We start from the raw sequence: 14,020 nt of genomic DNA on the forward strand, positions 1-14,020 counted from the left end.
GTAATTTGAAGCTTCTTTTATTTGGCTAGCTAGCTTGCACTTTTGACTAATGGATGAAGTGGCTCATTCACCACAAAAGTATTTCATCCGTTATCCTGTGCACACTATGAATGTTGTTGTTGTTTAGTCGTTTAGTCGTGTCCGACTCTTTGTGACCCCATGGACCAGAGCATGCCAGGCACTCCTGTCTTCCACTGCCTCCCACAGTTTGGTCAAATGAATAGATTTCTATGAATAAAAAGGTACAGTGGTACCTCGGGTTAAGAACTTAATTCATTCTGGAGGTCTGTTCTTAACCTGAAACTGTTCTTAACCTGAAGCACCACTTTAGCTAATGGGGCCTCCTGCTACTGCCACACCGCCGGAGCACGATTTCTGTTCTCATCCTGAAGCAAAGTTCTTAACCCGAGGTAATATTTCTGGGTTAGCGGAGTCTGTAACCTGAAGCATCTGTAACCTGAAGTATATGTAACCTGAGGTACCACGGTAAAGGTAAAGGACCTCTGACAGTTAAGTCCAGTCACAGAAGGCTTTGGGGTTGTGGTGATCATCTCGCTTTACAGGCCCAGGGAGCTGGCGTTTGTCTGCAGACAGTTTCCCCGGGTCATGTGGCCAGCATGACTGAGCTGCTTCTGCCAAACCAAAGCAGCGCACAGAAACACCGTTTACCTTCCCGCTGGAGTGGTACCTATTTATCTACTTGGACTTTGATGTGCTTTTGAACTGCTAGGTTGGCAGGAGCAGGGACTGGGCAACGGGAGCTCACCCTGTCGTGGGGATTCGAACTGCCGACCTTCTGACCGGCAAGCCCAAGAGGCTCAGTGGTTTAGACCACAGCGCCACCCACATCCCCTTTCTATGAACAGATAGCGACAAGTTGCTCAATATATTGAATCACCTCTGTTAGTGAATAAAGCAGTCTCCCCCCCTCTCTTTTCACAGACTTGACTTCGATGTCCTTGGTTTCTTCAGCTTTAAGCCCAACTAGAAGAGATGGATATAAATATCTCTTTACTGTCCAATATCTGTTCAGCCACCATGTCCTTGGTCAAAGCAGGCACCAATCAGACAGAAGCGGGCATTGGATTCCAGCAGGTGGCAATCGGACTGATACTCGCTTTTATAGATTTGGCGACTCTTTTGGGAAACACAGTGGTGTTTATCTGCCCCTTGATGGAGAAGAGGCTCCGGACAGTCACCTATATGTTCATCATGTCCTTAGCAATGGCAGATTTTCTTGTGGCTTGCCTGGTGATGCCATTTAGGTAAGAAATCTGACAAAGGTAAGCTGCTTCCTGGGGCTTGGGGTTTAATCTTCTTCTTTTTAAAATAATTTTTATTAAATTCTCCATTTTAACAATCCAATCAAATCACATTAAGTACAGTGGTGCCTCGCAAGACGAAAAGAATCCGTTCTGTGATTCTCTTCGTCTAGCGGTTTTTTCGTCTTGCGAAGCAAGCCCATTGACGGATTAGCGGATTAGCGGCTTTTAGCGGCTTATCTGCTGATTGGATCAGCTGATAAGCGGCTTAGCGGCTTAGAAAAAGGGGGGGGGAGGAAAAAAAACCAGCAGGAACTCGCAAGACATTGTCGTCTTGCGAAGCAAGCCCATAGGAAATTCGTTTTGCGAAGCACCTCCAAAACGGCAAACTCTTTCGTCTAGCGAGTTTTCCGTCTTGCGAGGCATTCGTCTTGCGGGGCACCACTGTATTCCAAATTATACGAATACCATATCATATAGTCCAAATATTCTGCCAAATTATAAATTTTTGTTGGGGCTTCCCATGCCTTAGGTTCAGTGGGGTGCTAATCATCTTATGTTTCTACTGCCTTGAGTTTCCAATAGTTCCTTTTTTAAATCTTCCTGTTGTTATCCTTCCTTCTTTCATAGCCTCTGAGTTGTTTACAAAGGCAAGTTGAAATGAACAATGATGTGCTTCTGTGTGAAATTTATATGACTCTCCTTTTTTTTTGCAGCTGGTAAGTCTGTTGTTTGCAGAATGTCCTCACACGCTGGTGTTCATGCCGAATCAATCCAAAAGTCCTTCTCTGGTGGCAGATGCCACCTTCACTCAGTTCCGATTAAATAAAATCTGGGCGTTTGCTCATCAATTTTCTCAGACAGGTTGCACCAAACATTAGTCTTTCTAGGGGAGATTTGCCAAATCGGACTTGAAGTACAGATATAATAACAAATTAAGAGCTCACCTCCCCCAAGACTATTTATTTCTGCAACTCGTTCTTTCCCATAATGGCGGATCCCAATTAAAGAATGCGTCACATCACCCTTCTCAGAATCCGTCCAAAGTTTTTTGGTGTCTCTCCAGCGGCTAACAAGATCCTGCTTCTTTCTCATATCAATATTTGGAGAGTCTTTTATCTTCTTCCAAACGTTTCGAAAAACAAAAGCTTTAGTTATATAGTATTGCTATTTCCACAGTTTATATTTTCCCATCTCACTTGCTGTAAATAATAATAATAATAATAATAATAATAATAATAATAATAATAATAATAATAATAATAATAATAATAATAATAATAATAATAAATTTTATTTATATCCCGCCCTCCCCAGCCGAAGCCGGGCTCAGGGCGGCTAACAACAATAAAACAGTACAAAAGTACAACATAAACAACATTCTAAAATCATTCATTATAAAAATTAATTAATAATATAATTAATTTTAAATTAATTATATTAAATAATATGAACGGTTCTTCTGGGGGGGGGGTTGTTAGGTATTATCGTAGTAGATTGGGGTTTAATCTAGTTGCACGTTGCTATTCCCTGTGCCACTGATACTGAAAGCATAGAATAGATGGTTAGAAATAAGCTGGAAATATTTTACCAACAGAAAGTGTCAGGAAAGAGCTGGGCATCTTCTAGAATGCCTCCAGTTCACACAAGGTCAAGAATAAATCTGGCCACGTCCCTGTGTGCCATTGACCATGTTCCAGAATCCACAGCTGGCATGCAAGCCATTTCTATGCAGACAAACAAAGGTGGGATGTTTTCCCTCGAGATGCAAAGCTTGAAAATCAGTCTTGGAAAAAACCCAACTCAATATTTAAGTGATTGTAGAGCGTGCTGAGTGAACTGGCTCAAAAGCAATGCCATTAGAAAGCCCTGATGCTAGTATACCTGAAGGAGCGTCTCCACCCCCATCGTTCAGCCTGGACACTGAGATCCAGCTCTGAGGGCCTTCTGGCGGTTCCCTCACTGCGAGAAGTGAAGTTACAGGGAACCAGGCAGAGGGCCTTCTCCGGAGTGGTGCCCGCCCTGTGGAACGCCCTCCCACCAGATGTCAAGGAAATACAGTCGTACCTTGGAAGTCTAAAGGAATCTGTTCCGGAAGTCCGTTCGACTTTCAAAACGTTGAGAAACCAAAGCGTGGCTTCTGATTGGCTGTAGGAAGTTTCTGCAGCCAATCGGAAGCCACGGAAGCCCTGTTGGATGTTCAGCTTCCAAAAGTCATTCGGAAACCGGAACACTCACTTCTGGGTTTTGATTGTTTGGGAACTAAGGCATTCGAGATCCAAGGTACAACTGTAAACAACTACCAGACTTTTAGAAGACATCTGAAGGCAGCCCTGTTTAGGGAAGTTTTTAATGTTTGATATTTTATCGTGTTTTTAATATTCTGTTGGGAGCCACCCAGAGTGGCTGAGGAAACCCAACCAGAAGGGCGGAGTATGAATAATACATTATTAATTATTATTATTATTGGACCTATATTCGGCATTCTCCCCGCATAGTTGCGATGTGAAGGCTGGGAGGAAAACAGCGAAGTGGCCCCAGCCATCAACTTAAGCTTCATCTCTTGGTCTCTCCTTTCAGCATCGTTTATGAAGTGACTGGCATGTGGATGTTCGGGAGAGAGTTCTGCAAAGTCTGGATCTCATTTGACGTCATGTTCTGCACGGCTTCCATAGTCACCTTGTGTTTCATCAGCCTGGACAGATACTGTTCTGTCGTAACACCCTATCGTTATTCAAAGAGGATGTCGCGGCAAAGGCAAGTATGTTTTGTCCCCTTTGTTGGTTAAGAGCTGCCGAAGCCTCTTTGGAACATGGACAAAGCTTCCGTTGCAAAACCTGATTTGCAGGTTTTAAGGATTGAGAAAATGCCATTGTTGCTCTTGCAACTCAGGAGGAAATGAAAACATAGGAGCCATTTCATTAATACCTTTTGGCCTCAAAATATAAGCTGTCATCAAATATACATATATGTAACTGTTTTATGGAGGGACGTGGGTGGCGCGGTGGGTTAAACCACAGAGCCTAGGACTTGCCGATCAGAAGGTTGGCAGTTCGAATCCCCGCAACGGGGTGAGCTCCCGTTGCTCAGTCCCAGCTCCTGCCAACCTACCAGTTCGAAAGCACGTCAAAGTGCAAATAGATAGGTACCATTCCGGCGGGAAGGTAAACGGCGTTTCCGTGCGCTGCTCTGGTTCACCAGAAGCGGCTTAGTCATGCTGGCCACATGACCCGGAAGCTGTACGCCGGCTCCCTCGGCCAATAAAGCGAGATGAGCGCCGCAACCCCAGAGTTGGCCACGACTGGACCTAATGGTCAGGGGTCCCTTTACCTTTACCTAACTGTTTTATGTATGAAATTGTAAATAGCTTCAGGATTCCTCATGGGAATAATAATAATAATAATAATAATAATAATAATAATAATAATAATAATGTGCAGTCTTATGTCTGAAGGTGAATTGCATATATTTTACCTTCATCGCCAGCTGGAACTTATATCGCCAGCCATGGGATCTTAAAAGGGTTCTGTGGTTGAGAAAAGGAGGCTGCGTATCACTTAACTGGTTCAAAAACATTAGGATCTTCTACAAAAATTGAATCCTAAAGCCAGTGAGTGATCTGCAACCCAAGAAGTTGGTGCTTCGAATCTTTTCTCTCCCAGGAAACAAACAGGTGGCTTCAGACGAACTACTAAGCCTCAGTCTCCCTTTCTGCTGTACTTATGCAAAATTGACTCATGTGCAACCGTGTATATGTGCAGCAGCAGGAAATACATAGATGCAAACCAGGAAGTGGTGGGAAAGGTGCAGAGTCTTTGTGGCTTGCAAGGAGACGACAACTCCTCCCCCGGAGCCGGAAGAGGACTTCAGTGAGCCCTGAAGCCCCAAAGAGATGGGAGACGCAGCAGGGCTTTAGTTTACGCTGCTGAGCCTCCCTGCCTAGCAAGTGATGTGCGGGGTGACACAACAGCAGCAGTCACTTTTCTGCATGGCCTCCAGACTAGTTGAAAAGTGTTATGTGGAGCGTGGGAAAGCAGGGGGAGAATGCAAGTTTAGAGGCTTTTTAGAGGGTGCTCCCCACTTGAGAGGGATGCGGGTGGTGCTGTGGATTAAACTAGAGAGCCTAGGACTTGCCGATCAGAAGGTCGGCGGTTTGAATCCCCGCCACGGGGTGAGCTCCCATTGCTCGGTCCCTGCTCCTGCCAACCTAGCAGTTCAAAAGCACATCAAAGTGCAAGTAGATAAATAGGTACCACTCCGGCGGGAAGGTAAACGGTGTTTCCATGCGCTGCTCTGGTTCGCCAGAAGCGGCTTAGTCATGCTGGCCACATGACCTGGAAGCTGTATGCCGGCTCCCTCGGCCAATAAAGCGAGATGAGTGCTGCAACCCCAGAGTCGGCCAGGACTGGATTAATGGTCAGGGGTCCCTTTACCTTTTACCCCACTCGAGATTTCCACTTATGTGCGCAGGGGCCCAGAATGCGACCCCCGCTTAAGTGGAGAGAACGCCTGTACAGCGGTACCTCTGGATGAGAACGGGATCCGTTCTGGAGCCCCGTTCGCATCCTGAAGTGAACGTAAGACGCGACTGTGCGTGCCGCGCATGACGTCATTTTGAGAGACTGCGCATGCAGCGAAACCCAGAAGTAACACGCTCCGTTACTTCCGGGTTGCCGCGGAGCGCAACCCAAAAATATTTAAGCTGCAGCGTATTCATCCTCAGGTATGACTGTATAGGATAAGCAAAGGCAGCAACAACTTTACTAAGATAACGTGAGCATCCTTGAACATTCTAAATCGGTCTGTACATGACAAATATTCTAATGACAATAAAGCAACGTTTCCTTTTTGGCAACCCTGGAGCGGAAGCATGCATCGAAAATCCTGATCTTTCCTCATTTTCCATCCGCAAGGTGGCCAAAAGCATTGGCTCATCTTCAGCACCTGTGCACCAGTTACAGCAAGTGGGATGTAGCAACAGGTATCCCAATAATTCTTTTCTTTTCATGCACAGGTGCATCATAATGACCTGCACTGTCTGGATCTATTCTTCCCTGATTTCCTTTCTGCCCATCATGAAAGGCTGGAATGAGATACCCGGCGTGGATTTTGACGCGAGCAAAGAGTGCGTCTTTGTCACCAACTGGGTTTTCGCCATTGTAGCTTCAGCCCTGGCCTTCTTCATCCCCTTCGCCATCATGTGCAGTATGTACTTCTTCATCTACCGCGCATCCAGACTCAAGGCCTCCCGCATCGTCTCTCAGACCCTCGACCTTCACTACCACCCACAGAGTAAACGCCAGAACAGCCTGCAGCTGGAAAACAAGGCCACTCGCACCATCAGCATCCTCATCTCAGTCTTCATACTGTGTTGGCTGCCGTATTTTGTCTTCAACGTATGGTTGGCCACCAAAGGGGCCAATTCCAGCAGCAAAGTTCTTGTTGGCACTTTCAAGATCATCACCTGGCTAGGCTATTGCAATTCCACAATCAACCCAATGCTCTATGCTTTCCTCAACCGGGACTTTCAGCGAGCTCTGAAGAAACTGCTGACCTGCAGGCGCGGGTCTCAAGTGGACATGGGCGAGGATATCGTTTCGATAGTGACGTTCACAAAGACGGCTCAAGACCCCAGAGTGCAAGGGGAAAGAAGATCTATGTTCTGCAACTCTGAATAAGTCTTCACACATGTGGGCAGGAGGAGTCACTGGAATCCTTCACCATCCAGTATGGGAACCCTAGATATAAAATGGATTTTGGGCTGAACTTGTATTGCAAAACATAAGCATGGTGAAGTTTTTTCTTGTCCAGCAGGTGAATAGCTACAGGGGGAAATAGCTAGAATATGCCGACAAAAGAAGCCATTGATTATTCTAGCCAGGGCTGGATTCGAGCCCTTTCAGTGCCAAATGTAGCAGAGTACCAGTTAGATCCATTAAGCTACAGACCTGGGTTTTAGCTTTCTATAAAACACAGCCATTCTGAAAGGGTGTCTGCAACAGCCTTTGCCACTACTGTTATTCCCTTTGGCTCAGTTTCTCCACCGCTATTTTCGATGCTGTCTCCAGCTTAAATCACCACTTGAATCAATGGCTAGGTAGGGTTGATATTCCTTTTGTCTGTTTTTGTTCCTCGCTAGTGTCCTTCTTAAACCTCTGAAGGGACAACTGCAGTAAACTTTTGAGAATCGATGGTCTAGGATTAACCACAAAATCAAGACCTTTCTGGTCAACTCCCTGGTCTTAGTAGGCATGTTGGTGTTCAGCAGAGACTAAATACCATATTTTTCGCTCTATAAGACACACCAGACCACAAGACACACCTAGTTTTTGGAGGAGGAAAACAAGAAAAAAAATATTCTGAATCTCAGAAGCCAGAACAGCAAGAGGGATCGCTGCGCAGTGAAAGCAGCAATCCCTCTTGTTGTTCTAGCTTCTGGGATAGCTGTGCAGCCTGCATTCGCTCCATAAGACGTACACACATTTCCCCTTACTTTTTAGGAGGGAACAAGTGAGTCCTATAGAGCAAAAAATGCGGTAAATTGCATTATACTTCGTAAATGGCAGCAGAAATCAGAATATACTATCTAGGATCCAAAAGGTCAAGTGTGCTACGGGATGTTTTCAGTTCTTCTTCCTACTGCAGCCTGCAAAAAAAGAGGTTAATATGGCTTGGGTAACCCTCCAGAGTTAGGTACAATGTGAGGGATGCGATCCATCTGTGAGACAGAGAAATATTTGGCAAAGATGTATCTCTCTTTGGATTGCAGCCAATGGAAAACGGCAAAAGGAGTTACACTGGTTATTATTTAAGGGGAGGGGGAAACAACTGCATCTAAATAAAAAAAGACTTTATTAAATCAGACTTGAAAAAAGTCACAGTAATTAAATGCACCTAACAATTGTTCCAAGTGCATACTGTACACCGCCAACCCAAATGGATTGATCTTGCCATTTTATAAATAAAATTAACATATTTACAGTGAGAAAAGGGTGTTATTAAGCAATAACATCCTGGTAAAGAAATGTGTCAGAATGATTACTACAAGCCTGCAAGATTACAGTGGATGCTACATCCAGGAAATACAAAAAAATATTAATGAATTAATGCTTAATTTGTTATTGTTGTAATTCGAACCCAGGTTCAACCAGATTTTTTATTACTAAATCTTCTTCCATCTTCATCTAAACACTTTTCAATAACTTCTACTGTGTAGAAACAAATCACCATTTGCTCTAGAACTGGCTACCAATAGTAAAACTATTCTTACTTTATCCTCCAGGGACAAAATATAGAGGGTTTTTATTATATATTTTAAGCTTGTTTTAAAGGTCTTCATGTCTTAAATGAATGTAATCAGGACCTAGATGTCAGAGTTAGAGAGACCACTTGGTTCTATAAAAATACAGAATTTAATTCTATTTACATAACAGGCATCCTTTCCAAATTCCCTAGAAAATATTAGCACAATCCAAACACCAAAGGGTGTATTGCAGCTAAGGTAGGCCAAGTTATGGTGTGAAAGTCATCTGAAAAGCGTTAAACAGAAACGATTAGCTTCGTCCCATGATAATTTTGTGCATAAAACTGAAATGAGAAAATAAAGCTCTGAGCAGGAATATTCCAGTGACATTGCTTGATGTTGGATTTTCCTGCTGGGTGACCGCTCTGAGATCTGTCCAGTGTGCTCATAATAATTGTGCCATCTTGTTTACTCAGCTATCTTGAATGTTTCATTCCGGATGTACTCATTGTCCGTGACCTTTGCCTGAGCACTGGCGTTGCTGGGAACTCGACATCTTCAAATAAAGGGTTTTCGATGATGTCTGCAGCCTCTGGTCTTTCCGTGGGGCTTGGAGACAGCATGTGTTTTACCATTGCATACTAAATGGAAAATAGGGGGAATCTGTGAGATTTCAGACAGTGGAGATGTTTTCAGTTATCCTCAGCTCTAGTCTCCTTCCCGACTACAAAAGAAATGCAAAGACTCTCTTTGCACTGCATTTGAGAAGCAATTTGGGCTTCTCGGTCTTTTATTTTTAAATTCCAGTGATTAAATACTGTATTTTTCGCTCCATAAGATGCACTTTTTTCCTCCTAAAAAGTAAGGGGAAATGTGTGTTCGTCTTATGAAGCAAATGGCGCTGCGCAGAGAGGGAGAGCGGCGCAGCGCCCCTTCAGCAAAGTGGGAGGAGAAACGGAGTCCCTTCCGTTTCTCTTCCTGCTTTGCTGGAGAGGCGCTGCACAGAAATGGAGAGATTTTTTTTCTTGTTTTCCTCCTCTAAAACTAGGTGCGTCTTATGGTCGGGTGCGTCTTATGGAGTGAAAAAAGATGGTGCCTATTTTATTTATTACTTACTTCTCTTGGAGGTCTTAAGACTCCTTTTTCCTTTGCAAAACTCTAAGGGATTTTTTACAAAAATGAACCATTTGCTCAATGAAATGAATTATAATTAACTTAAGTTTTTGCCCAACAGAATGGTAGGGAGGTGCCTGATATTTCTATCTCTGAAGCTAAGATGGAAAACTGCTTGTGGAACCCACACAAACTGATTTAATTAATATTAAGGAGAGCTGATGCTTCTAACTTTTGGGTTACTTGGGTTTTGTGTGGACACCGTGGTGCCTAGCCCCTGTTAAATTAATATCGTGGATTTCTCCACTTATTTCTATAGGCAGCATTTAAAAATAGTTTATTATATGCCCACTTACTTTTTTCCTGCAGAGGTTTTGTACCTTAAGGTCAGCCTAAGTCTACTGATAATTCCTCTCTTGTGTGTGGCTGGTGCAGTTTTGACTACATAAGCATGTGACTGGGAATACTTAATTTGTAATTAAAAGGACTGGATTGCTTGTGCATAGGGTGGACAAAATACAGTGGTGCCTCGCAAGACGAAAAGAATCTGTTCTGTGATTCTCTTCGTCTAGCGGTTTTTTCGTCTCGCGAAGCAAGCCCATTGACGGATTAGCGGATTAGCGGCTTTTAGCGGCTTAGAAAAAGGGGGGAAGGGAAAAAAACCCGCAGGAACTCGCAAGACATTTTCGTCTTGCGAAGCAAGCCCATACCATAGGAGATTCGTTTTGCGAAGCACCTCCAAAATGGAAAACTCTTTCGTCTAGCGAGTTTTCCGTCTTGCGAGGCATTCGTCTTGCGGGGCACCACTGTACATTCCTTTTAACGTGGTGCCAGTCTTGAATAAATGATTTAACGACACACAGTACTAATGTTAGGAGAGCAAGCATAAACCAGAAATGAAGCCCAAATAAGATGCAGTGGAATTCCTTTCAACTTTAATTATCTTATGGACTTCTTTCATTAACATCAATTTACGTCATGATAAAAATCGTTCCCTTTTGAAATCACAATAAGACATGTGAATTTTCTAATGAACCACCATTATTTATTTTGGCTTCTTAAAATGTTATCCCCCAAGATAAAAAAAAAATTTCCACAGCTTAAAATTATAATCCAAGCAAAGTTTGAAAATAAACCACACAACCAGACCAAAGTTATATTAAAACTTACCTCCTGTGGATATTTCTGAATGAAGAGTGGAGGGAAAGTCAAATTCCTTACTTCGCTCAATGTCTGTAACAAGAAAAGAAAAAAAATAAAGCCTCTGTATTGTCATTTGAAACATTGCTCTTTACAAGCCATACACTTGCTTTAGCTTGAAGCCCTGAACTGTACTTCTTTAGATAACAAAAGCAGAAATCACATTTTCCACACTCCACAGAATCATGCAGATCCTAAAACCATGTAAGCTCCCCCGCATTTCTAGCAGTGCCGAGGGCCTTCTGGCGGTTCCCTCCCTGCGAGAAGTGAGGTTACAGGGAACCAGGCAGAGGGCCTTCTCAGTGGTGGTGCCCGCCCTGTGGAACGCCCTCCCACCAGATGTCAAGAAAATAAAGAACTATCTGACTTTTAGAAGACACCTGAAGGCAGCCCTGTTTAGGGAAGTTTTTAATGTTTGATGTTTTATTATGTTTTTAATATTCTGTTGGGAGCTGCCCAGAGTGGCTGGGGAGGCCCAGCCAGGTAGGCAGGGTATAAGTAATAAATTTATTATTGTTGTTATAGCACTACCTCTGTTATTTATCCATTCACACATTGAGTTTTAGATTGAAAACCACCAGAGTAGGGCCTGTCAGCTGGAATTTTGTAATTCTGTGTGCCAAAGTGTCTGCCCTGCTACTGAAATAGCAAATATTTCACGGTATGGAAAAATTATAGAAATCATGAACATTTCTATCTGCACAGTTGTATTAAAATACTCCAGTTATTTTAGGTCTTCCTAGATCAGGGATAGGCAACCTAAGGCCCGTGGGCCGGATGTGGCCCAATCGCCTTCTCAATCCAGCCCAAGGACAGTCCGGGAGTTAGCATGTTTTTACATGAGTAGAATGTGTGCTTTTATTTAAAATGCATCTCTGGGTTATTTGTGGGACATAGGAATTCAGTTTTTTCCCTTCCAAAATATAGTCCGACCCCCCACATGGTCTGAGGGACGGTGGACCGGCCCATGGCTGAAAAAGGTTGCTGACCCCTGTGTCCTGGATACATAAAAATGTAAGGTGTCATCACACTTTGCAGTTCATTTGACCGCCAATAGGTGGTCACAGTAACTGCCATGGATGCTGTAGTTCAGATTCCAACATTATAAGGGGTTTGACTAGATGACCCCTGGGGTGCCCCCAACTCTACAATTTTATGGATGGCCAGCCCAGGAGAGCTGTTTAATGAAGGGGGGAGCAGGCAGTGTGCTGGATCCAGTCGTCCCCCCCCCCCCATTGAATGCTTTTGGGCTTGGTACACATTTCAGGCTCCATAGAAGCTCGTATCCCTTTTATATGTAACATTTGGGGGTTTCCCTTTAGTGGACGAACATATTTTAAAAAGAATAATTTACAAAATCAAGCCCATCAATTACCAGAGCAAAGGCCCACTGTTATGCTGCTTATTTTGGGGTGGTGATGGTGGAGAGATCACATCTTGCTTCTGATGCAAGAAAGCTTCCCAAAATAGGTATTGCAACCATCATTCCCTTTATATTGTACAAGCTTTCAAAAGTGTACAATACAAAAAACTGATATGAAAACCAGCCCCAACTTGGATTCAGGGTGGCGCTGTGGGTTAAACCACAGAGCCTAGGACTTCGAAAGCACACCAGTGCAAGTAGATGAATAGGTACCGCTCCAGTGGAAATGTAAACGGTGTTTCCGTGCGCTGCTCTGGTTTGCCAGAAGGGGCTTAGTCATGCTGGCCACATGACCCGGAAGCTGTACGCTGGCTCCCTCGGCCAATAAAGCGAGATGAGCGCTGTAACCCCAGAGTCGGTCATGACTGGACCTAATGGTCAGGGGTCCCTTTACCTTTACCTTACAATCTACATGGCAACATACTTTTACGGGTGTCCCTGCCTAAAGTGTCTCCAGAACACCCAAGGTGTATTTAGTTTGCTCCTCCAGCGATATTATAAACCCACAACTCCATGCCAGTACTATTTTGCACACCCAACTTTTATCTTATTACTAAGCTAAAATCTACTTTCTCACAGGAAAGAGATAAGGATATCTTCTAGCAGGAGGTACCTACCCTGACTCTCTCCATTTGAGTGCTGAAAGGGTAAAGGAGCTCAAACAAGATCAGCCCCAAAGAAAAGATATCCACTTTGTGTGAATAAGCGTTTCCATAGACCTAGAGAATTCAAGACAAAAAAAGTGGTGGTCAAGCAATTGGATCTTTTGAACTCATACAGGCCACAATTATTCCTTCCTACACCTGTCTCTGACCAAACCCAACAAAATATACAGAACTGGAGCGAACTGTGTATCAGCTGATATCTAATCATCTTTGGCTGGTTTTAATAAACGTTAATGGATAATCATTTCATTGTAAGACACCACAATTAGTTGAAGAGCATGAAAATGGTACAGACTTACTATGCCCGTAACTCAAAAATCTACTTCATAACAGCAGCCAACTAATACATGCAACAATATTGAGGAATGTGGGAAACCCCTTCACACATATACACCAACCCATGAATGGTGTGTATTTTCGAATAAAATGTTATTCGCAACAGTAACCCCTCCCTCTAATAAACGGTAACCAAGTGGCACCAACTGAGAAGAGATTGGGATGTTCAGGGGTCCCATGAGGCTGCAGAGATAAGCATCTTTAGAAAGAACCCTAAGGGACTCCAGCTCAAAACAGACCAGTGAGGACAGCGCATCCACGAATAGCAGGGACAGGATGGACTATCGTGCAAGAGGGCGTGGCTGGCTGGACAGGAAACAGGGGCACTTCACACTGCAATGTTTTATTGCAGGCCACACTTGCAAATATCTATTCCTTGACACCCTATATAGTGCTCACTGGAAGGACAGATCCTGAAGCCGAGGCTCCAATACTTTGGCCACCTCATGAGAAGAGAAGACTCCCTGGTAAAGACCCTGATGTTGGGAAAGATTGAGGGCACAAGGAGAAGGGGATGACAGAGGACGAGATGGTTGGACAGTGTTCTCGAAGCTGCTAACATTAGCTTGACCAAACTGCGGGAGGCAGTGGAAGACGGGAGTGCCTGGAGTGCTCTGGTCCATGGGGACACGAAGAGTCGGACACGACTAAACAACAACAACTGTCTGAAAACACGTAATGACACCCAGAAATATTTTAAAACATTATTCTACATTTACAAAAAGTTGAAGTTATATGATTCTCCAGTGTACAGAATTTTTAAAAACCAGCCACCAAT

The 14,020-nt window shown here is 43.8% G+C and overlaps 2 protein-coding genes across 4 annotated transcripts in view; one reads left to right on the forward strand and one right to left on the reverse strand.

Annotated features, from left to right (window-relative positions):
* Nucleotides 1-993: 993 nt before the first annotated feature.
* LOC308571371 (histamine H2 receptor-like) lies at nt 994-7,974 on the forward strand (the record flags this gene model as incomplete). 2 transcript variants are annotated; one of them, XM_081167024.1, is made up of 3 exons in its annotated part: nt 994-1,265; nt 3,843-4,019; nt 6,277-7,974. In XM_081167024.1, the coding sequence occupies 3 exons, from the start codon at nt 994-996 to the stop codon at nt 6,938-6,940; spliced, it is 1,113 nt and encodes a 370-aa protein (XP_081023150.1). In that variant the 3' UTR covers nt 6,941-7,974. The 2 variants fall into 2 exon arrangements, 1 of the variants encoding a protein (XP_081023150.1); XR_014001334.1 differs by lacking the exon at nt 6,277-7,974 and having other exon boundaries at nt 1,158-1,283; nt 3,843-3,949.
* Nucleotides 7,975-8,095: 121 nt separating this feature from the next.
* Nucleotides 8,096-14,020, reverse strand: part of EIF2AK3 (eukaryotic translation initiation factor 2 alpha kinase 3) — a 43,222-nt gene continuing 37,297 nt past the window's right edge. For both annotated transcript variants that reach the window (XM_081166149.1, XM_081166148.1), the window contains exons 15-17: nt 12,859-12,960; nt 10,789-10,851; nt 8,096-9,146 (exon numbers count right to left, since the gene is read on the reverse strand). In XM_081166149.1, the coding sequence (XP_081022275.1) occupies nt 8,982-9,146; nt 10,789-10,851; nt 12,859-12,960 (330 nt within the window). In that variant the 3' untranslated portion in view covers nt 8,096-8,981. The remainder of the gene's footprint in view (nt 9,147-10,788; nt 10,852-12,858; nt 12,961-14,020) is intronic.

The sequence above is a fragment of the Podarcis bocagei genome (genome assembly GCF_964188305.1).
Source record: "Podarcis bocagei genome assembly, chromosome: 13".
Classification (NCBI taxonomy): Eukaryota; Metazoa; Chordata; class Lepidosauria; order Squamata; family Lacertidae; genus Podarcis; species Podarcis bocagei.